The sequence below is a fragment of the Tachypleus tridentatus genome, chromosome 11 (genome assembly GCF_004210375.1).
Source record: "Tachypleus tridentatus isolate NWPU-2018 chromosome 11, ASM421037v1, whole genome shotgun sequence".
Lineage (NCBI taxonomy): Eukaryota > Metazoa > Arthropoda > Merostomata > Xiphosura > Limulidae > Tachypleus > Tachypleus tridentatus.
Window position 1 is genome coordinate 44,331,336 of NC_134835.1, and position 24,326 is coordinate 44,355,661.

The 24,326-nt window shown below is 31.9% G+C and overlaps 1 protein-coding gene across 1 annotated transcript in view; it reads left to right on the plus strand.

Annotated features, from left to right (window-relative positions):
• The first annotated feature begins 4,863 nt into the window (after positions 1 to 4,863).
• The window catches only part of LOC143232061 (alkyldihydroxyacetonephosphate synthase, peroxisomal-like), a 42,648-nt gene continuing 23,185 nt past the window's right edge, over positions 4,864 to 24,326 (plus strand). Inside the window, exons 1-9 of the mRNA XM_076467092.1 lie at positions 4,864 to 4,925; positions 9,632 to 9,800; positions 11,419 to 11,511; positions 13,275 to 13,365; positions 18,688 to 18,808; positions 19,586 to 19,660; positions 21,920 to 21,991; positions 22,233 to 22,312; positions 23,727 to 23,807. Coding sequence (XP_076323207.1) covers positions 9,700 to 9,800; positions 11,419 to 11,511; positions 13,275 to 13,365; positions 18,688 to 18,808; positions 19,586 to 19,660; positions 21,920 to 21,991; positions 22,233 to 22,312; positions 23,727 to 23,807 — 714 coding nt within the window. The 5' untranslated portion in view covers positions 4,864 to 4,925; positions 9,632 to 9,699. The remainder of the gene's footprint in view (positions 4,926 to 9,631; positions 9,801 to 11,418; positions 11,512 to 13,274; positions 13,366 to 18,687; positions 18,809 to 19,585; positions 19,661 to 21,919; positions 21,992 to 22,232; positions 22,313 to 23,726; positions 23,808 to 24,326) is intronic.

The window sequence follows — 24,326 nt, forward strand, 5'->3', positions numbered from 1 at the left end:
ATATTTTGAATAAGGGGAGAAGAAAAGTTACACACTTCAAATTGATCTCATTTCTGTATCCTTAAAGCTTTACTTATATTGCTTTCACTCTCTTTTGTCTTTTTTTTAGAACTCATTAACTATGAAATGAAGAGGTTGTCCACATCTTGAACTTACTGAGAATTTCCGAATAATTGCATCAAATTTTATTTGTTATTTTCTTTATCTTTTTCATCTTTTCTTCTCAGCTTGACTTAGAAGGGTCTGGTATCAATAAAGATGGCAAATCTCGAGGGTTTTCCGAATGACAGTCTTTTATTTATTGCTTTATTCATGTCTGTGTTTTCTTATGACATGAACTTATTAACACTTGACATCGTATAGAGACGTCATTTTGTTTTGTGTAGTAAAAGTAGCCATAAATTATTTCATTTAATACTGTTCTTCTGAGTTAACAATGCCTCTTAATGGATGAAGTAAGTGAAGCCATATAGTGGATTGACTTCTCCAAACGTCTCATTACTATTATAATTTTTTACCTTTAGGGTGATTTGGTTATTTTAGACTTACATCATAGTCGTAAGTTTTTTCGGATATTATACAATTTTTCTTGTAACAGTGTCAATGGAACATCCCAGTAAAGACATATTTGGCATTCAACCTTGCATTCATCATCATCTCATGTATTTTTTACAGCATTTATTAAATTTAAAGTTCTAACAATCATTTTCATTGTATATTCGATCAGTTTTAGTCATTTTTTATCTCTCTTTTCTTCATTTTTCCATTTGGTGTGGTGTGGTCTCGTGGCTTTAATACCAGGTTGTAAGTCACAAGTTAAAAAACGTTCGAGCTACGATGTACTACTGAACTCACTCTGACATTTCGGCTAATTCCACTAATCAGTTTAAACTAGCCGAGTACTGATGTACCGTTGTTGTCCTTGAATTCAGGAATTCTAATTTAGCGATGACTGAACTTAAAGCTATTTGACTTGGGTAATAAATGAAAAACTCAATCTATCATTTATTACACTGCAACTCACTGGCTTATATCACTTTCGGAGAATTCCACCTTTTACCAGTAACTACGGACGAAGGTGAGTCAAAAGTAAAAGATCAGGCTTAGTATAATGGTGGAGAATATATTATACGTATGGGGGTTTGAACTCTCTGTACTACTCATACAGTGATCCTATTGACAAAGTAAAATTTTCAACAATATGCAACAGTAATGCAACTAATTTATTACTGCCAATTGTTTAGGAACAAGCTGTTGAAACCCAAATAAGCAAATAAATATAAAGCACAATCAATCATTCTGTAAGATCTTATGTGAGTAAAAACATGTATTGATATATCATACGTATAATATACACTACACTGTTGTATACGATTCTAATATTATTACATCGAGTTATTCTTGTTCAAGGTTACCGGTAAAGAATGGAATTTCCAGAAACTTGTATAATTCAGTGACATGTTTCTTTATTCTTTTTGTAACTGAAGCAGTTTCTCGGTTAAAAGTTCACAAGAATAAGTTAGTAGAACTAATGGTGCATTGTCTTGAAATTCCTATATAAATGTAGAAGAATGTGTGAGGAAAAGACATCTCAAAACACCAAATAGTTTTGACCTAGCTGTTTAGAGCACATTTCTAATTAGGTAACAATAGGATTAGAAATATACTAATACTGCTTCGCTGTTATTGCATTATTTTTGGAATAATCTGTGCTAAGAAACACAAGACTTCTTATAGAACAATGTTGTGATATAACACAAGATTTAAAACCAGCACGTCGTACTTCTTATAGAACAATGTTGTGATATAACACAAGATTTAAAACCAGCACGTCGTACTTCTTATAGAACAATGTTGTGATATACCGTGAGGTAACAACAACAGTTTTGCTCAAGTCTTTCTGTAAGGTTAGACTTCTTACCAGGAGAAAACCTCAGGCAGGTTTAAAGAAAAATTAAAAAACTGTGAGAAATTAATAACACATGGACACACACACAGAGAAAACAATTTAGTATATTCACAGGTAGGACTGTGCTGATTTATTTGAAATAAAACGGTGGAGTGTTATTGAGTAAAATAATTCAACGTATTTTTGTAAAATAAAATTAATTAAAAATACGGAATAAATACATTATCAAAGTTAAGAAATTTATAAACAGTGAGAGATGATCCATCACGGTTTTAAAACAGTTAACATAAGCTCATTAAACAAGGAAGAATGTACTAATTGTACACATTTGATAAACTATCTGATCACATAAGAAGCAATTGCATGACGCATTTTTTTAAAAGATATTTTTAAAAAAACAAAAATCTGTTTGTTTGTTGGTAAGCACAAAGCTACAAGGTGGGTCTATTTGGTGAGCACATCTCTATTAAGTGTCCACATTTTGTATAAAGTTAATATAATCTAACTGAGATATTCGTAACAAATACTCCTGCGATATTTTAATAGTTGTTTTTAAAAAGATATTAAAAGTCAAACAAAACTCATTTATCTTTAAAATTTGCCTAAGTCAGCTAAATAAACTGCAGTTTGAAATGTTAGTAAATAAACTATAATGTTACGGTTTCATCTTGCCTCAGTGGCCAACAGAATGAGCTAAAGGCTTTCTTGGAAACTATTGAGTAAGTTCACGTTGTTTGCTTTTCCGAAGTTCTAGTTTGGGTTAAGAAACTAGAAATAAAAGTAACTGTTTTAATTAATACTTATAGCTTTATCATAAGATCTCGATAAATAATACACTTGTGTTTTATACTGCAGTTTGCCCCTTAGTGGGTCAACGATAAGACTGAAGAATTTCTTTTCGAATTTTGCGCAAAGCTGCATGGGGGCTATGTGTGCTAGCCGTCTCTAATTTAGCAGAGTAAGACTAGAAGGAAGGAAGCTAGTCATCACCGACAACTCTTGGGCTACTTACTCTTTACTAAATAATGTTTGATTGACCTTTACATTATAACCCACCCTCAGCTGAAAGGACGAACATATTTAGTATGACGCATATAATTTTCTTATCATTTAAATTTATTCATAATATCAGATAAATTATACTTAGTTAATTAACCTAACGAAGAAAATAACAGTGGTGAATGTGTTTTAATGTAAACCATGTATAATGCAAAATTTGACGAATATATATTTCCAAAATACACAGTAAAATATATCTATTCTTAAAGATTAACAGATAACTTAAATGATAATATGGAATAGTTTAAAAGGCGTACAATTGTGTTGAATTACCAATAAAATTAAAAAATGGTAACACGTGAGGTAAAACTGCTTGTTATATTTGTGCATTTAAATAACAGTTCTTTAACTTTAAATCACATTTAATGCACAGTATAAATTAACATTAGCTATGAATGTAATATGGCCAATAAACTTGGCAGAAATCTAAAATGAAACATAAAAATCCAGACATTTACATAATGTTTATGTTATTTATCTTATGCAAAAAGATTTGTTTGTTTGTTTTGGAATTTCGCACAAAGCTACTCGAGGGCTATTTGTGCTAGCCGTCCCTAATTTAGCAGTGTAAGACGAGAGGGAAGAGTTGGCGGTGGGTAGTGATGACAAGCTACCTTTCCTCTATTCTTTTATTGCTAAATTATGAAAAGCTAATGCAGGTGGCCCACGTGTAGCTTTGCGTGAAATTCAAACCAATTTGAATATTTCCTGGTTCCTTAAATAAAATTTGAGAGTAAATCATTAATTCTAGTAAACAATATAGTACTATCTATATCCTGGTTTATTAAGTGCAATTTCACATTACATTCTAATTTCAATGCATAATTTCAGTCTATATCCTGATGTTTTATATACAATATCAGTCTGTATCTATATTCTTATAAATAGTAAAGGATTATCTACATCCTGCTTCTTTATACACAACTTCAATTTAAGTACAATTTCAAACTATATCCTGATTCTTTATACACAATTTTTAGGAAAAATATAGGATACTATATATTTTGGTTTTTCACAGATTATTTCACATTATATCCTTGATTCTTAAAACAATGCAAGACTTTATATTTTTTGTTTTTTAATTATAATTTCGTAGTGGTTCCTAATACCAATTTCAGGCTATATTCTTAGAGATAATATAAGGCGGTATGTATCCTGTTTCTTTAAATACAATATCTTACTGTATTCTGGTTTTGAAAACAAAATATGAGACTATACATTTATATCAATCCTTCTTCCTGAGATTCTGTAACAGACTATATCTTGTTTTCTTAAAGATAGTATGGGACAACAGATCATTGTGTTTTAGATGCATGAAATCAAAAACAGCACCAGGTACGTTTTTCACGTAGATTCAAACTTCTCTCACACCGGTGTGTATTTTTTAACACTGAAATCACTGCTAAAATATATATTTTTTATTCAGTTAGCGAAAACAGAATTAATATATACTATACCAAATTTTTGATACCAATCGTAATAGCATTTAATCTGCTAATCTGTTTGTAAGTTTTCATTAGTTTCATGCCATGGATGTGTACTGTGAAGATTATATTAATGTTTCACCAAATTTCTATTGGAGGAAGGAGAGGGTGAAAATCTTTGCGATGGCGATAAGGAAATACATGAACAGTGAAGATATCTGTTGTTTAGGTTGGGGTTTAAGTAATTACTTCCTAGCTACACTATGGAATTAAAGAATCTGACCCATAGTTATTTGAGGTAGATAAATCCTGCCAAGTCTAATTAAACCTGGGTACTGCTTCTGACAAACCTCACAGTGTAAATGTTTAGTACCTGTTTCGATAACTGCAATGATTGGACGTTGCTGCACTGTCTAGTTAAGTAAGCCTGGCTGAAAGTTGTAGTGTATAGTATACTTGGATGTGCATACAGTGAGACTGGGCCTGGTAGTATTACCTGGCTTGAAATTGGGAGGAGCAGACTGTTTAGTGTAGTGAGTATTCTGCTTATAGGCCTGTTTAGGTTTCTTTCTGTATAACTTAGTAAACCTTACTTAAAAGGCTTCATTTATATTTGCTAAACGTGTTTATCCTTAGAAACTCCAGTAATTAATGCACTGTATGTATAAGTGATAGTCTTTCTATCTAAGCTTGAAGTAAACACAACAGGCAACGTTACCTTGAGACAGATGTTTATGCCAGTTTCTCTCCTTTTCAACTTTGTTTTCGTTTTTAACTTAATATCACGTATACAGTCTGGTATTATATAATTAGATATTCTTTTATTGTGCTTACACACAATTATCAATGACATATATAGCCATTTCTTTAAAATTATGCTATTAATGCAAACCGAAAGTATTATACTTGACGAGTTTACAGTGTCAAGGTAAAATGTAAAGGAATTGTAGTTGGTATTGAATTCAGCTAAGAAGATATATTTTATTGAAGCGGTAATATTGTTTTTCATTCTTCTTTACACTAACAAGTAGTATTACTATCTAATCTTTCTTACACTAACAAGTAGCATTACTTTCTAATCTTTCTTACACTAACAAGTAGCATTACTTTCTAATCTTTCTTACACTAACAAGTAGCATTACTTTCTAATCTTTCTTACACTAACAAGTAGCATTATTTTTATTCTTCATTACTGTAATAAGTAGTAAATATACCTTATATTTATTCTTGAGAAAACTTCAAGTTTACCCCTAACTGAGAAGTTATAAAATACAAAACCGTGTATTTCATCATAATAATGTCTATAGAAGCATAAACAAAACTCGGTATATTGTTTTATTGTTTAATTTGACTGTTTCTGGTTAGATGAAACAAGGAATTCGATTTTAGTTTTGTTACTCAACAAATTTCTACGAGTCATGTTTTTTGACGTCATTAAGGGTATGATGCGACTTTTCCTATATTTGTTAATATGTAGAATACTGTGTATGTATGAAATACCTTAGTTTTGTATCAGGTTATTTAAAACCATACACATAACAACTACCTTTTGCTGCACTAAAGTTAAAATTATAACTCGTTTTTTTAGGGTTTGAAATCTAAAGAGTTACATTTTCAGCATATAATATTCTTCAAAAAATATGATACTGAAACTTAAGTGATATGTAACTCTATCTTTTTATTAACATACATGTAAGTTAGTATTAAACAAAAAAGCGTTTTAGAAAAAAAAAACACAACAAGGCCTGAGATGTATTGTTCTGTTAGCATACGTCTGGTACAATAAATAGAGAAATTGACTTATAGCTTTCACAGAATATTTAGCAAAGATAAGATAAATACACATCATTATATGTATTTGGGTCAAATAAATAAAAGAATATCTCTATTGATTATATTATGTGACATTAACATTGCTGATATATTGAACATCTTTCTCATACTGCATTGACATTCTCTGATGAAAATAACGATATTTGTTACTTCAAAATAATTTCTTTAATATATAAGCATTTAGTGCTACGTTCTCCTTAAACTTCAATTCATCCAATTTTTGTTCAGTCTTACCTTGTTCATATTGACACCATGTGATTTACAGCATCAATTATATTATTCTATCTTGATTTTTAATAATTCATGTTACGCCTTCCACTTTTCTTAAAAATAACTTCTAAACAGGGTCAATGATAATTTAAAAGACAACGTTAAATTTCGGGGTTTGATTCCCCGCAGAGGGCGCAGCAGGAAGCCTGTGGCTTTGCTATAAAACAAAGAACATTCTGTCAATTTTGATGAGACTCACTTCTTAAAGATATTAATTGTATCCTTACTTTTCCTAATGATGTTAACAATCTTCCGATTTGTAAAAGACGACGCGGAGGAAAAGTAAAATTTATGTTGCAAGTTAATAAACAATCGACGTTTTATACCAGTTAAAATTAGATTTTCAAAATTTACTTATAAATGATTTCGTTTAGATATTTTTACTTTTGTACTGAAAAGTCTCTCAACGAGTCCGAGAGAAATTTAAAAACTTACAATGTTAAAATCTAAAGTTCATGTCCCCACGGTGGACAGAATGTAGATATCACACTGTATATGTTTGCACTAAAAAATAACAACAACTGCAATGGAAAATCATCAGTTGATATTTAAAGTAAATAACTTAGAATTTTAAGAATTATACTTTAGAAATTACGTTATTACCTCTAAAATTTTGAATAACATACTTAGTTGCAATGAAATGTGATAGCAATACTTATTGTAATCAGAGTAAAGTTCTGATAAAATTAGAAAAACAAAACAAAAACAACTTTAAAAATGTCCCTAATTTTAAATGTAGCTTTATTCTGTTGTTTAATACCTACAGAAGGAAACAAACTAAAGAGATCCATAGGTTGCAGGTAGATAATCTTTATGATTATTAATAATTATCTGAATTCTTAGATTAAGTCAAAGCAAAATTAAAAACGATGAAAGCTCCCTTCAATTTCGAACAGTGAAGGTTTCCACAACTTGGTAATTTTTGGTATAAATTCAACAGACTTTAAATACCTGACCATGAAGTATATCATCAAACGCTGAAACTCATATATTATTACATTTTCAAATATGTCATTTTATTCAGTTTTAAATATTTATCATAAAGCTGGTTGTACGTATTTAACTATAATTTTCATGTTGTTTTTCACATTAATTTATAATTAACGATGGTATTAAAGCTTTTATAAAATTTGCTCTGATTGTTTTATCCAAACAGTTCCTCACTGGGACAGGGGTTGTCTACGGATTTACAATGCTAAAATCAGTGGTTCAACTACCCTCGAAGGACACAGCAGATAGTCGATGTGGCTTTGCTGTAAAGAAAACACACACTTATCCAAACAAACTACTTAGAAATCGTAACTTATAAAGGATATAAGCAAGTAGGAATATATGAATCAAAACCATCGAACCAATAGGCTAATGATACAGTTTAGTATTATCTTGTTCCTTTTGGCGTTAATGAGTTTACCCTTAATAAAGGATGTATTAGAATTGACACTGGTAGACACTTAGTGAGTTAGTTAATCTTTTACAACAAGTTGGTTGAAACTTCATGGACGGAACCTAACAGAATGTGTGGCAACTATATTTTTTGTTTGCATTAGAGCAAAGCTATAATTCGGCTGTCTGCACTCTGTACACCACAGGGAAGCGAATCCTGAATTCGTACGTTGTAAGTCCGTAAACACACCGCTGACCCATTCGGGAACTGTAATATATCTCTGATAAAACCAATTACTTTTAACAGTTGTTTTTTCCTGACATTGTTTGTAGAAAATTATTTTTCAAAATTAAAAGATGATAAGATTAATTACAATCACCACAAATTTCTAATCTAAATAAAGTATTGTCTCTAAGTAGTTATTTTTCAAATAACTACTTTCAGCTTTCAGCTCTACTAGTATTTACCATCACTTCGTATTGTTGTATTATTCCAACTTACGTTATACCTATCGAATATGACACTATTTTACCTTTTAAGTAAGTATTTAAAGTGAAAATGAAACATTTTTTTCACATTGTTTCTCTTCGCATAAGATAAATAACATAAACATTGTGTAAATGTCTGGATTTTTATGTTTCATTTCATATTTCTGCCAAGTTTATTGGCCATATTACATTCATAGCTAATGTTAATTTATACTGTGCATTAAATGTGATTTAAAGTTAAAGAAATGTTATTTAAATGCAAAAATATAACAAGCAGTTTTACCTCACGTGTTATCATTTTTTAATTTCATTGGTAATTCAACACAATTGTACGCCTTTCAAACTATTCCAGTGTAATTAACCTGATATTGTTAATAAATTTAAATGATGGGAAAGTTATATACGTTATGCACCTAATACACAAACACATCTACTTAAGAAAATTATAAACTGATCTATTCTAAATATTGAATTAACTAAATAAAAACAAAATAATACATAAAGCCTATCACTTTAATAAAGCTTTAAGCAATCCAATTCATTATTAAGTAAGTACACAAACTGAACGAGTCTTTCCTTCAACATATTTATTTACACAATGATCAAATGCATAATGTTTTCTGGCTCAAGCTGTTTATTTCAACAAGTGAACTGATAAGATATTTTTATGTTTTTGTTTAAAAATTTACTCACAAGATATGATAAAAGTAATTAAATGCTTTTTAAGACACTTTTAATTTTTTAATTAATGTTCATTCATTATACATTTTACATTAAACAGGAAGCTTGTTAACAAAATGGACTCAGTTGTGTTACTCACTGTAAATTTATGAGAACAGTAAAGCATCTCATTTTAAACAAATTAAACAACGCAATGGCAAGAACATTACTGTATTTTCGTTCACCCATGTTTGGAGACCATATGTTAATTTCATGGGCTTACATTAAAGTACAATACATAACATTAAACCTCAGCGCTAATTATTGTTCATTTTATATAACGGCGAGCTGACGACACGGAGTTTTCTCTCTAGAGATTCAACATTCACAATGCGCTTATCAATGAATTAGAAAGGAGCAGAGATTTAAGCTGGTTACGTGTATACTTTGAGATTCAAAAAGACCCTTTTCTAACATTCCCTTTTTTATAAGAGATAAAAATCTATTCATTACATATATAAATTTTAAATCATTTTTAAACGGTTATTTATGGTGTCATAAAGCTAGAAATATTTTCAAAATCATTACGTTTTTTCCGACCTAGATCTCCTCTTATTAAACATCTTTTACCGAAGACCTTATTCTTATTAAAAGTATTCCAACATTTCCAAAATGGCTGCTAAAAGACTGTCCGTAATCCAAGGACATATTAAAGGAAGCAATGTGTTCAGTAATAACGAACATAGGAAAACTTACAAGATTCCGCAACGTAGGTAAGTTTGTGATAAAGTAACTTAATTTTATGTTGGTTTGTTTGTTGTTAAGCTTAAAGACATGTGATACACTATTTGCGCTGTGGCTATCGAAAAGATCGAACCTCAAAATGTAGCTTTATAATTTCTCAAGCTTGTCACCAAGGATTAACTTTTGTTAGTTATTTCCTTACTAATAAAATATTGTTCTGGCTAATTTGATGTTTATTTGTTTTGAATTTCACGCAAAGCTGCATGAGGACTATCTGCGCTAGCCGTCCCTAATGTAGCAGTGTAAGACTAGAGGGAGGGTAACTAGTCATCACCATTCACCGCCAACTTTTGGGCTACTTTTTTACCAACGAATAGTGTGATTGACCGTACCTTTATAACGCTCCCACGGCTGAAAGGACGAGCATGTTTAGTGTGACGGGTATTCGAACTCGCGACCCTCAGATTACGAATCGAGCGCCTTAACCACCTAACCATGCTCGTCCTTAGCTTTTAGTAACCATTACTAATAACATTAAATTTTGTATGCAACTTTGCATAGCGTTATGATATATCACCTGGTATTTTTGAAGATGAGGTTTACAGATTAATTACCAGTTAGATAAATTCGTTATATTCCCATAGCTTATATACTAATGTTTAGTGTCAAAGGAATTTACTAATTTCATTCATATCGTTAAAAAAAACAACTTACCTTGAATATGAGGCATAACTGATACTTGTTTGGTTATTTTGTTGTCAAACGCAAAGCTTCACAATGAGCCATATGCCCTGTTCTTGTTATTAAATCCTCACTTTTAGCTAAGCCACCAAGAGGCGAATATATTTTATAAGAAAAATCTACATTCATTTCTTACCCAAACTTAAAAAATATTTTGATAATAGATTACATTTTTCACTTTCGCGAACATTAAAGGAGGAATTTGACAATTAACTACATCATTTATATTGCTTTCTTTTCTTACAGTACGCTTCTTTTTTTTGGGTATTTGGGTATGTTAATTTTGGAATACCCAGGAGGGTCAGGTGCAGAAGACCTCTTCCTCCAGTACTTAGCATCTTTGTTTGCTTTTTGAATTTCGCGCGAAGTTATAAGAGGGTTATCTGAGCTAGCCGTTCCTAATTTAGCAGTAAACGTCGAGAGAGAAGGCAGCTAGTCATCAGCACCCACCGCCAACTCTTGGGCTACTCTTTTACCAACGTATAATGGGATTGACTGTCACACATAACATTTCCACAGCTGAAAATGCGAGTATGCGTGGTGTAACGGGGATTCGAAACCCTGATCGCCCACACCACTTGGTCTTGATGTAACACTGAGTGGAGTGTTTTAGTTATTTTATTAATAAAGAACCTTCGGTTTCGTACACCAGACTCCGCCAACAACGAAAAGGTTTGATGAAAATTAAAACTTGATGCTGGAAAATAAATAAATAAAGCTTAAGTTTGTTTATTTGCAAAAAAAAACATTTTTTTTTGTAAAGCATATATTTGAAAATTAAAAATTTTAAAGTTTTAGAACATAGGAATAGTATATTTTTCATTCTCCAATAATTTTTGCATTAGCAACACATATTTATTGTTTAGTGAGTATTTTCTTTCAATAAACATGTTTACATATCTGCAGGCAAGATTTTATGAAATGGAATGGATGGGGTTACAGAGATTCTCAGTTTCTTTATGACTTTGACAATGATATCATCCACTTTGTTGGGGCCAGGTAATTGAAATTGCTTTGTAACAATATTTTATTTACTAGAAATAATATTATTCTATAAAATGTGTGAACCAGATTTATTCTTATGTAAGTAAATGAATGTTATTGAATATGTCCTGTAAGAACTGTTACAGAAGACCTTCGCTAGAGGGTTTTCTTTTCGCTACTTGAATCTTGTTTTCATAAAGAGTGATTTTTTTTAATGTTAATAAAGGTCTGCAATTTGTTACTAATATTTACCATTAACCATTAGTGCACAGCTAGTGGAATAAAACACTCTTTCTTTAGTAAAGTGTGACGAGCTTTCTTGGTTTGTACTTTCTGTCCCTCAGATGGTAGAGCTTCAAAACACCTCCCATTAGCTCTAAGTTTCGGGGATATCAGCTCTTCAGAATGTAGAGTTCCGAAACACTTCAGATTAGCTTTAAATTTTGGGGGTCACGTCTCCTCAAAGGATATGGTTTTAAAATACCTCAGATTAGCTTCAATTGGGGGTCACGGTTCCTCAGAGGGCCAGAGGACACTGTTCTAATTCATCTGAAATTACCTTTAAGTTCGAGGATGTATAAGGCAGGGTATGGACACTATTTATCTCAACTTTTCACTTGTGTAGTATAGGATTCTGAAAGGGTAAGGTTATTTTCTATAGGATTTTATCAATGCGTATCCAATACGACAAGGCATTTACGAGCCATGTAACTGCTCCACCGTGAAATCAACTTAAGGAAGTCCACATATCATGATGCCACTTTATTTCCGTCAAATCCAGATGTATCCATCTGAAGCAAATAATGAAAATCAAGACTCGTCACTGAATTTGGTCTTTACACTGGTTTCGTCGCTTTATGTTCAATATGAGTCAATACCTTGTCCTTCACAAATGTAATTTGCAGTTATGGGTTGCAATCCATAATTGTCAGTCAAGTCTTGCCTGAAGGTTTTAATGTAAGTTGTTATAGAATTTCAAAGGCAGCATGTAATAAGTGGTTAAGTTTGGACAACTTTGAAGATTCTATTTATTCATAACATTATTTACAATTGATAAAAACTTGAGAAGGTAGTTGAACTGTTTCAAACAAAGATTTGTATATTACCTTGATGAATTGTTTTCGTTGTCGCATTATATCAACAACTGACTGACTGTAGCAGTTCTGCTTTTTTAAAGTCATAAACAGCATACACTGAAACTGACAAGCAAACTCAGTAAAAACAGATTCATTACTAGGCGGACTGACCTAGTCTAAAGTATAAACTATGTATATATTTTTATGTATATGAATATGCAAAACTTAAGATCTACATCAATGTACAAAGTGTTTATGTAACTTTTAATACTACTGTCCTATAGATAACTATACTTCATTAATCAGTAGTTTAATCAATGTTTTTACAATTGCGTGATTTTCAGGTATTTGAATTAATACATTTGTTATAAAATTACTGATTCTAAGATACATAAACAAATATAAAACAGTGTTTAAAATAATGGACTAAAACATTGTTGACGAACATAAACTTTATACATATTTTATTCCTTTATACCCTGTATTGCATGGTAATGTATACAGAAATTTGATGTTATCCTAGCAGATACTCGGTGAGAGATTTTACCATTGTAAAATGTATGAAGCTCTAAAGCGTTAAACAAGACGTTTCAGCAATGTTGAATCGTTGCTTAAAAAGAGAGACTGGAGGAAATGGGGAAACGTTTACTATTGTTACATGATTAATACAGTTACTGATTGTTTTCTTATAACGTATTCAAGGTATCCTCTGGCAAACAAAAAGTTTCCCCTTTTCAAGTCGTGGATAAAAGCTGCTTTTGGAGTTAGCGACGATTGTCACTGTAAACCTAAGGTAGGACGTCAGCTGTAGCAATAGAGTTACTGGTAATTGTCTCTGCAAACCTAAGGTAAGACGTCAGCTGTAATAGTAGAGTTATCGATGATTGCCACTGCAAACCTAAAGTAGAATTCAACTGAAACAATGAAGTTACTGAATATTATCACTGCAAACTAAAGGTAAGACATCAGCTCTAACAATGAAGTTATCAATGATTATTACTGCAAACATAAGGTAAGACGTCAGCTGTAACAATGCAGGTACTGGATATTATCACTACAAACTAAAGATAAGACGTCAAATCTAACAATAAAGCTATCAATGAATATTACTGCAAACTGAAGGTAAGACGTCAACTGTAACAATGAGGTTACTGAATATTATCAGTGCAAATCTTAGTTTGAATAACTGATGTTCCATAATTGAGCTACGCAGATTTCGAAAATAAAATTCCCTTTTGTTTCCCTATTATTTTGTTTACCGCACTGAACATTTTTTTATTATTATATTTAGGTTTTAGAATGATCGATAAGAACTCACGTCGTGATTGGTCTAGAGAAATCTATAGCCAGTAGTTATCAACATTGTAAGCATAACAGAATATGATTTGATTTCTATGAAAATGATTCACTTATGCAAAAATACTTATGATGTTTTGTGAAAAGAACTGTACGCGATGGAGGAAAATAGATATTATTTTCGGATTCACTGTACAAAAATTACTATAGAACATTTAAAAATTTCAAGTCAAGAAAAACCATCGCAGGCCTGTTTAATTGGTGGAAGAAATATTTATCACGTTTTCGGAACATAAAGGAAACCTGCACAGATGTATAAAGTACTCAGTGACGTTTTCACTCATCGCTCCCCCGCTAGTACAGCTGTATGTCCACGGATTCACAACCCTCAAATTAGGGGTTCGATTCTCCTCGGTGGCTTAGTAGATAGCCCGATGTGGCTTTGCTATAAGAAAACACACACACACACACACACACACACACAAATGTTCAGTCATAATACTAAAGATGAAGTTTGACTTTGCGAGTGCATTCTTTATGCACTTTAAAAGCTTTAAATAAGTAAGACTGTTTAGTAAAACATCTAAAAATTACCAAAAGGCCAATTTCAGAAAGGATGTAAAATGATTTTGCTTTACATAACGTTTAACAGTATGATATAACACGTGAATCTAAGCCTAAATTATCGTGAAGTTTATTAATTACAATTAAAAAGACATAAAAACTAAAGCACTTTTGAATAGTTGATTATTTTTCTTCGGGGCAAAAATGGTAAAGGTAAAAGAGTGTAGGGTAATAAGTATAAGAGATATGCACGTCACGTGAGCAGGAAATATTTGTCGAGTGGCCCAGGAAACCTAAACAACGATGAAGGAAAAATGTGAAGATTGAGAAACGGAAATTTCGCGGGCGCATGATTATTTCAGGATAACAAACTATTTAAAAGTATGACGGGCGCATGATTATTTCAAGATAAACTATTTAAAAGTATGACGGGCGCATGATTATTTCAAGATAAACTATTTAAAAGTATGACGGGCGCATGATTGTTTCAAGATAACAAACTATTTGAAAGTATGACGGGCGCATGTTTATTTTAAGATAACAAACTATTTAAAAGTATGACGGGCGCATGATTATTTCAAGATAAACTATTTGAAAGTATGGCGGGCGCATGATTATTTCAAGATAACAAACTATTTAAAAGTATGACGGGCGCATGATTATTTTAAGATAAACTATTTAAAAGTATGACGGGCGCATGATTGTATCAAGATAACAAACTATTTGAAAGTATGACGGGCGCATGATTATTTCAAGATAACAAACTATTTAAAATTATGATAAAGATGAAATAATTACGCATATATGTTTATATGATTTTAATAATAGCTATTCTTTAGAATACACGGAGAGATAATAACGCATTTTAAAAAGCAAAATAACTTGATTCTCGAGACCAAGTCGTAGAAAAATGTAGTAACGATAAGAAGATAAATTATTTAAATGACAGCCTTCTTTTAAAAATAAAGTATATTTATTTGTTTAATATGTTGATGAAACAATGTGATGGAATACATAATAGCAAATACTTGTAAGTCTACACAATATTAATGTTAATTAAGAAAGACAATGAAGGTGACAAACTACATTAAGAAAGGGAGAATGGAAAAGAAATAGTTACTTTTATCTAGAAATGCACTAAAGTCAGCAGCATTTCGGTATTTAAAGTTATTATTAAGAAAGCTTCTTTAGTTTCTCTGTTTCTTTTAACGTGAAACCAGTGTTTAAGCCTATGAGTTTAATGACGTGAAGGGAGTGATCAACAAAGTTAATGTGTTTATCCCCAGGAGATTCTTTGCTCACAGTCGAAGATCTAATATGTTGAAATGTTTACTTACAGCTGTGCTGGTTTGCCTTGTATGTTGAAGGTTATATTTCTCACACTGGTATCAGTTATGGGTTCTCTTATTTAATAATAATTTTTGATGTTTTTTTGTATGTTACACAGACTTGCATTTTAGTCAACTTTTGCCATTGTAAGAATAACTTCCGCCTGTTGGAGAAAGGGGTGGGAAATGGACATTAATGTGGAGTAAGTTTTGTTCTCCAAAAATAAACAGTAGGAGTGTCGAAAAATCTGATGTGTTTGACCATAAATCTAAGTGAAATATAACAATTTCTTCGAGGTGCGAGGTACTTTTCTCAATTTTGTGTGGTAGATAACCACTGAAACATGAGAGAGTTTTTGTCCCATAATTGTTTTAAGATCTCGTTGCTTGAGATGTTGTTAGTTTTGCCAGTTTGTTTGGTCATGATGTTGTGGTCATGTTATCTTATTATTATAGATTTATTTGAAAATCGACGTGAATTTCGTAGTTCTTACTGTCAGGACAAATTTTCTTGAACCTGGTGACTTGACTGAAAGTAATATTAGATTTTATGTTTGGAGGTTGAATAATTTTAAACTGCAGGTGTTGTTGTCTATAAGCCATCTTCTAGTACAGGTCAGCTTGTAGTCAACCATCTTCTAGTACAGGTCAGCTTGTAGACAACCATCTTCTAGTACAGGTCAGCTTGTAGACAACCATCTTCTAGTACAGGTCAGCTTGTAGACAACCATCTTTTAGTACAGGTCAGCTTGTAGACAACCATCTTCTAGTACAGGTCAGCTTGTAGACAACCATCATCTAGTACAGGTCAGCTTGTAGACAACCATCTTCTAGTACAGGTCAGCTTGTAGACAACCATCTTCTAGTACAGGTCAGCTTGTAGACAACCATCTTCTAGTACAGGTCAGCTTGTAGACAACCATCTTTTAGTACAGGTCAGCTTGTAGACAACCATCTTCTAGTACAGGTCAGCTTGTAGACAACCATCTTCTAGTACAGGTCAGCTTGTAGACAACCATCTTCTAGTACAGGTCAGCTTGTAGACAACCATCTTCCACTGTAAGAGTTACATCTATAAAACTTATCTGAGTGGCAGAGTAATTCACTTAATCAAGTTAAGAAAGGAGTTTCCTTGTCTCCAAGTTCTTGATTTGTTTGTATAACTTTCTTATAGTTTAGTTATTAAATCTCTCATAAAACTAATGGCACACTCACTTTGGTGTAATGATACCTATAACCGTGCCTTTTGTTTGAATAAGGAAAAATCCATTATTAAATTCAAAACCGTTAAAAGTAAGGACAAGTTTACTTAAGTCTATGCGTTGACTTTATCACGTTGTAACTGGACAGGTTCAAAAGCTTTCAAACTGTTATCACGTGGAAACTTTGTATAAAAAGAAAATACTTCTGTAATGCAGAGAAGAGTTTTTGAAGTCATTTACTGTTAATGTCACAAATCAAGTTCATGAAATATATCATGTCTTTAAAGTAAAACGGTAGACATAGAAATGTATCTTTGATTTGTTGGTAGACATAGCAACATCAGAGGTAGAGGGCAGGTGACTCGTATTGTTATGTGTGCATCTTTGGTAGCATTTTACCTAAAGTGGTGTTTAGGTAAAAGAAACTTTACAGCTTTGTGTTTAGGCTTTTCTTCAGTAGTTTTAACTAACTGGGGAATAGAGTACAATTTACTTTTTACTGCAGTTGATATCCTTACGTTGTCGGTGAGCTTTGTTGATGGAGTCAATTCTGTTAAGAATGATAGTACTACTTATGTTAGTTGTTTTAAGAACAAAATTTTGCCATATTTTAGTGAAGTTAGACATGTTTATTGTAGGAGAGATTATTATGTACTTTACAATCGAATTTAGTGGTCCGAATTATTCTATTCTCAATGGTTGTAACAAAGCTTTCTAAATGTGGTTATCTATTGATTAAATGGGATGACCAGGAAGGTTCTCGTTGAATTGTGAGACGTGGGTGCTAGTACTGCTGGATTAATTACAAAGATTTCACAAAGCTTTAGTCTACGAGCAAATTATTGTAAAGATTTTCGAAATTGTATATTGTTAGAATGTGAGAAATATTGAGACATTTACTAAGAAGGTTAATTTCAGCTACAGATTGGAGAAAGGTTGACGATTTGAAAGAGTCTTCACTGTTTGGTTTATTGGACAGAAATGGGTGAAGTAGGAAGTAAATGGTTGTCATGAGACAGTTCAACTTTCAATTGATTGTGAGAGTTTGCATTAGAAAGTCAAAGTGCCTCTACTTTGATATTGAATGGAAAACTGACAGTGTTTGGTTTGTTTTCTGTTTTGTTTTTTACTTTTTGAGATTTTATTTTTGCTAATGAAGACAAAAACTTATTGTTTTGAAAACGGTAATAATCCTGCAAAGCTCGGTTATAGTTATTTGACAGAATTCGTGCGTGGGTTTTATAAGTTTATTTGAAATATAGTGTAGATTTTGCTTTCACTGTGAACAAACCTGATTGTAGTTGGATGCTATAGTAATGGGAAGGTTCAAGTTTATGAAGTTAGGTATGATCTGGTTGTGTAATTAAACTGAAACAATTCAGTAAAATAGACGTACTTTAAGATGATTTCATAAAGTTTTCTAAGAAGTTGAAAAACAGTTCGATATTACAGTTATAAGAAACATGTGCAGTAGCGAAAAAGAGAAACTCTTCGTGGTATGTGGGAGTTTCTGTGAAAGTGATAGTGAAATATAGATATAGTAACTAATATCTAAGAAAAGGTGTGGCAAAAAACTATAGATTCTTTGGGTTGGAGTTAGGAGTTGATAACAACACAGGTTGGATTGTACAGTATTAGTGTACAGGCGAGGTAGTTTTTTAACCGTTGTACAAGTTGGTGGATAAAATCCAATTCAAACATACTAAAATCACAACGTGTTTATAGCATGAAATAAAAATCGAAGATTTGCCAGTTCCAACAGTAAACAAGGACTTCCTAAGAGACATCAAGAACCTTAAGGTTTTTTATACTGATGACCCGCAGGACAGGCTTTTTCGATCCCACGGTGAGTGAAAATAGAGGATGTTTAATAAACTGAATCCAGGTCTTTTAATCTTAATATTAATAACAAAAATAACAGATCTAATAATCCAACCATTTTATGTTGTTATATTAAAATAAACTAAGCATTAATCGTAGTACTAAACAAATGAGGTACAGTGTGAATGTTTTAGGTTGAAATAAAAAGCAGACCTTTTCAGGACTATGCGCTCCACAGTAGCACAATGGTATATCTGCGAACTCACACTGTCAGGAATTAATCTTCGATACCCATGGTGAACAGATAACAAATACCACACTATATAGCTTTTCACTTAATTCTAAATAATCAATTAATCATATTCAGGATTATATAGTTGTAAGATGGTATATCAATAACAATGTATTTAAAGTTAAAAGTCAAGCTGTGCTGTAATATTACTAGTTGATGTGACGTGTACGATACACGTCCGGAGTTTGAAAGTTTTAATATTTGTATTGTAATTATATACTTGTGTTTTTAAAGAGCATAGAGAGAAGAATTTTTATATCAGACAAGAAAAATAGTTTCTAACCTTTTTCACATCATAAAAATTCTACATTGTACTGGCTGCTGTGTCCACCATAGAGAATCGAACCTCAGGTTTTAGCGTTCTAAGTTTGTAAGATTATCGTTGTTTTATCGGAGGATAAAATTTCATTGGCTGAGATTATTTGTGTCAATACAGTTCTATCACTGAGATGTCATGTTTTACATTAAGTGTGAAGTTGCCCTTTTGTTTTGCTGTTTTGCTCTTTTTAGGTCATACAATGAGGGAAGTTTTTATGCTAAGACAAGGCAGTTTTCAAAGAATTCCAGACCTTGTGGTTTGGCCGAGTAAGTTTATTACATAATTTTATTTCACAGACAACAGATGAATAAGTTTCAGTCAACTAATAAAACAGCCAATTGAAAAATAAAACCACGTTTTGAGCTATGCAGTAAACTAAGATATATGCAGTGATCTTACAGTTTCACTTGGTAGGGATGCATAACTACACTATTCTTTAGCTATTTTTATCAGAATCTAATTATTTACAAGCATTTATATTTACTTAAACCTTTTCTTTCTCTGTAAAATATATTAGTATCACATTTCATATGTATTTTATGAATGAAATATGTGGTTAATTGTTTAAGTGAAATTTGAGTTTCACGTACATTTTTTATTTCCTTTTTCCAGTGAAACAATTTAGCTATTTGGGTAAATAACAATAATATTTACAGTTCTGAATATCATTGCTTGTAACTAAACTTAAGTATATCACAGTATCAATTAATAAGCTTGCAGAAAGAAAGAGTGAATTTCGCACACCTACAAAAATATAGCGATTAAATTTTCAAACTTATGATTTATATTAATATTCTATATAAGGTTAAAATGACTAATAATGACCGAAAATGTCGTGCTATATTTAAAACTTTTGAATATTTCTTGCTTATTTGAATTGTTAAAAGAGGTTTGGTCAAAATGTTTGCATACTATTCTATATTGATGTTATTGTCTACATGCATGTAGTTATTGAGTAAATGCTCGAGTGGTAGGTAGTGTATGAATGAAGAAACATTTTCCAGTTGTCAAAACACACACACAGACCTGCTTTATATAAAATGGCGCGTTTTTGGTATCTTTTTCGAAACGGATAAATACTTTATTCAGGGCGTTATAGGACGTCAATTTGTTCGACTGTCCAGAAATGGTATAAAATAAACGGACATTACGAGAACAGTAGGATACTCCCAGTGTACTCTATCCACTGTACACTGTGGAACGTTGTTCCAGGAAAGAGTACTGGTGGATGCTGAAACATTCCTGCACAAGATGACAGTATTTTAACAAGATGCAAGGAATGGCATGAACACATTCATTTCAGGATGTTCAAAAGAACAGTGAATAGGAGATCGACGAAATAAAGTTATTTTGCACGAAGTGCTATCATAAAACCGATATTAACCAAAATGCAACACCATTACCTTGTTACGTGGACAAGTTAAACATGCCAGCTTAAAGTTCGAAAACTGGTGACATGTCATCTTTTCAGATGAGTTCTGTTTCTAATTTGTTAAAGCTGATGGTTCGTCATTTTCTTGTGTTTGGTGTTATTTTCTTATAGCATAGCCACACCAGGCTGTGGCCACCCTGATTTTTGCATTGGAAATTCGAAGACTTACCATTGTTTCAGCGAGGGACTCATTTTCTTGACTAACAGACGAGGGAAGAAAGTATTTTCTACAGGGAACATACAAGAGCTGGTACAGTTTACGTTCGGGCAGCTGTTATCATAGTGTTAAATTGCTATTCATATATTCCAGGGAATTGTCATTGGCGTCTCCAACAGGCATAACATGGTGAATTTTTTTTTTTTCATATGCAAGGGCAACGTTTGAAAATAACTTTGTGTTCTAGGATCACAATGCTATTGCCCACAGTGCACAGGATTATCTCAACCAGGAGGACATACAACTAAGTGTAAACTTCCCACGGCCAAGAAAGTCTTCAGACTGTAATCTCATTGAGAACTGTTGGGCAGAGCTGAACCGGGAAATAGCTAAACACGATTCTAAATCAGCTACTGTGGCTGAGTTGCAGTGCCTTCTAATGACAGATTGGGACTAAATCACAGGGGATCACATCAGTACCGTCATCGGCAACAATTCCACACCATTTTGCGGGATGTACTAGAAGGTATTAGAGTACTAAAAGGACAAACCAAATATTGAGTGTTTAATATGAGCTGACATAAGGTTATGGAAGCTATTTATAATAATTTGATGTTATACTTTGTCATTATGTATGTTTTGGTCATAATTTGTTGTGATAGGTGAAATACTGCATTAGCTGTATTTCTGCACGTGTATGATAAAATTGTTTGCTGTTATAATAAATCGTTAATGATATCTGTATAACCTGTATCTTTATAAAATTTACACATTAAGATGGTCAATATAACATGCATTTCCGAGTCTGATAACTAAGTGTATTTGTATTTCATGTTAATTATACTTATCTTATTTGTTTTAAAATATGTAAACATCTTGGCCTAGACTATATATATAATTGTGTATTTCACTAAGAAAGCCGTTTTTCTTTAATAGTTTCTCATAATAAGGTGGTTGAAATTGTTAAAGCAGCGAACAAACACAACGTTGTCATTATACCATTTGGAGGTAGGCCTCATTGCTTAAATCATAAATTGAATAAAATTTTAATTTAGATAAATTATTACAGATGACTAATAAGAGTAATTTTCATATTTTTGTTGTTGCTGAAATTAAGAGAGTAGACGAGACAAAATCGTCTTGTACTATTGACAAAACTTCTATTTTGTGAAATAAAAGAACCTTTACAAAGTCGTGAAATCTTTAGTTTCCTGTGCAATTGTATTACAGAATACATTTCTACCACTAGGTGGTACTAGTGTTGCAGGAGCACTGGAGTGCCCAGTGGACGAAAAAAGAATGATCGTTTCCATGGATACTACAGAAATGGTAACTCCATAACTGACATAACTGTACTTATATAAATATATTTATGTTGTTTTTTTTTGTTGCTTTTTTGCGAGAATCTCCACAGAAAAGGATAACGTAACTTTAAGTTTTCATTTAGGTTTATATCTTTTATGGAATACAAACAAATAAAACTAAAAATGTAAATCAGGAGCTTTCAGAAAATGGGTGAACCGGTTTAGTTGAAAAATTATATTACTATCTCAAAATAATAACCTTAATTCTTATTTTACTAACTTTAAAATTTCAACCCCCTTATAAAATCAAAATATTTTCAAAAGTCTAATGATTGAATCCATAGATTTGTATAAGAAACTACCGTAAATGTAAGGGATCGCACAAAATAAGTAGTTATGATTAAATTTCTGTGTAGGGATTCACAAACAGAGATATTGTGGGGATTTCCGGAATGGTTGCAAAGATGTACATTTTAAAATAGCAATACGTAAATGACGATTCAAAGTAATGTGTCGTTCATAATTATTATTTCTTCTAAATCTTGACAGATAACTCAATTATCAATATCATGTTTAAAACGATGTCTCTTTCGCCAGTTAATTTACAGCATTTTCTTCAGTGCATACTATATTTTTATGATTAGCATTGCCTTTATTTAATAAAATAGTATTGGAGTACATAGAAACCTATATAGATGTAACTAACTTCTGCACATGTTGTTTTTCTCGCTTGGCTAGTTTCAGTCCTATCACAGTCATTATTAATTATAATGTACAATATAGCAATAAAAAACTCTTCAATAGCGACGCTGCACTTTGACATTTTGATATCATATTATAGGTGGCTATTGATACTAATATTATTATATTTTATTTGTTTGTTTTTGAACTTCGCGCTAAGTTGCACGAGGGCTATCTGCGCTAGCCGTCCCCACTTTAGCAATATAAGACTAGAGGGTAGGTAGCTAGTCATCACCACCCACCGCCAACTCTTGGTCTACTCTTTTACCAACGAATAGTGGAATAGACAGTCACAGCATAATGCCCCCACGGCTGAAAGAGCGAACATGTTTGGTGTGACGGGGATTTGAACCTGCGACTCTCAGATTATGACTCGAGTGCATTAACCAACTGTCCATGCAGGGCTCTTATTATATTTATTTTTAGGTAAAAGCTTCGTTCTTAAACTGTTGACCTATTAGTTGTTTTCACACTTTATTGTAATTTATGTGGAATAGATAATCCTAACAAACCATATCGTTCAGTTGGGTTGTAGTTACAAAGTGAAAATGTATCTATAAAAACATAATCATTTGTTAGCTTTATTACAAACAATAATAATAATTATAAATACTGTAGCGAGTAGAAACTAATTTTAAATATGTTTACTGCAAAACATTGTTCAGTTCATTTTTGACAATTTATGATTTGTGGTTCAGAACAAGATTTTATGGGTAGATAAGAAGAACCACACAGCTCACATTGAATCTGGAATCTTGGGCAAAGACTTAGAAACAAAGGTAAGTAATGTGAAAATGTGCTTTATATGGTTATGTTTTCCCAAAAAAATAAAAATAAAACAAGTTTCTATGTTTATTAATCATAAAAAGTTTGTTAACATTCGTTTGTAGCTCTTCTCAACTTCGTAGTTTATCTACGTGTAAGCACTAGTTATTATTTTAACTTAAAACTTTTTTATTGTCGGATATGCAGAATAATGCCTATGCTTACAATATTTCACCACGTTATCCTGATATCACCAGATATAACAACTACAAAATTTTCAGTTTTACATAACGGGGTAGTTTCTTTAAATATTTGTTTAACAGGTCGCTCGAAATGAATTTGTTAAATTAGCAATTTTAGGCTAAAAACTTTTACAAAAGCTTGATATAATTTAAATTACTCTCGTCAACAGAACAAACTTCGTATTATTTTTATTTCGTAATTATTCCAGTTTTGAGTGTTAGCGGTTAATAAATAAAAACATCATTTGATATTTTTGTGACTTTTAACTCGCTAAAGACCAAACTAACACC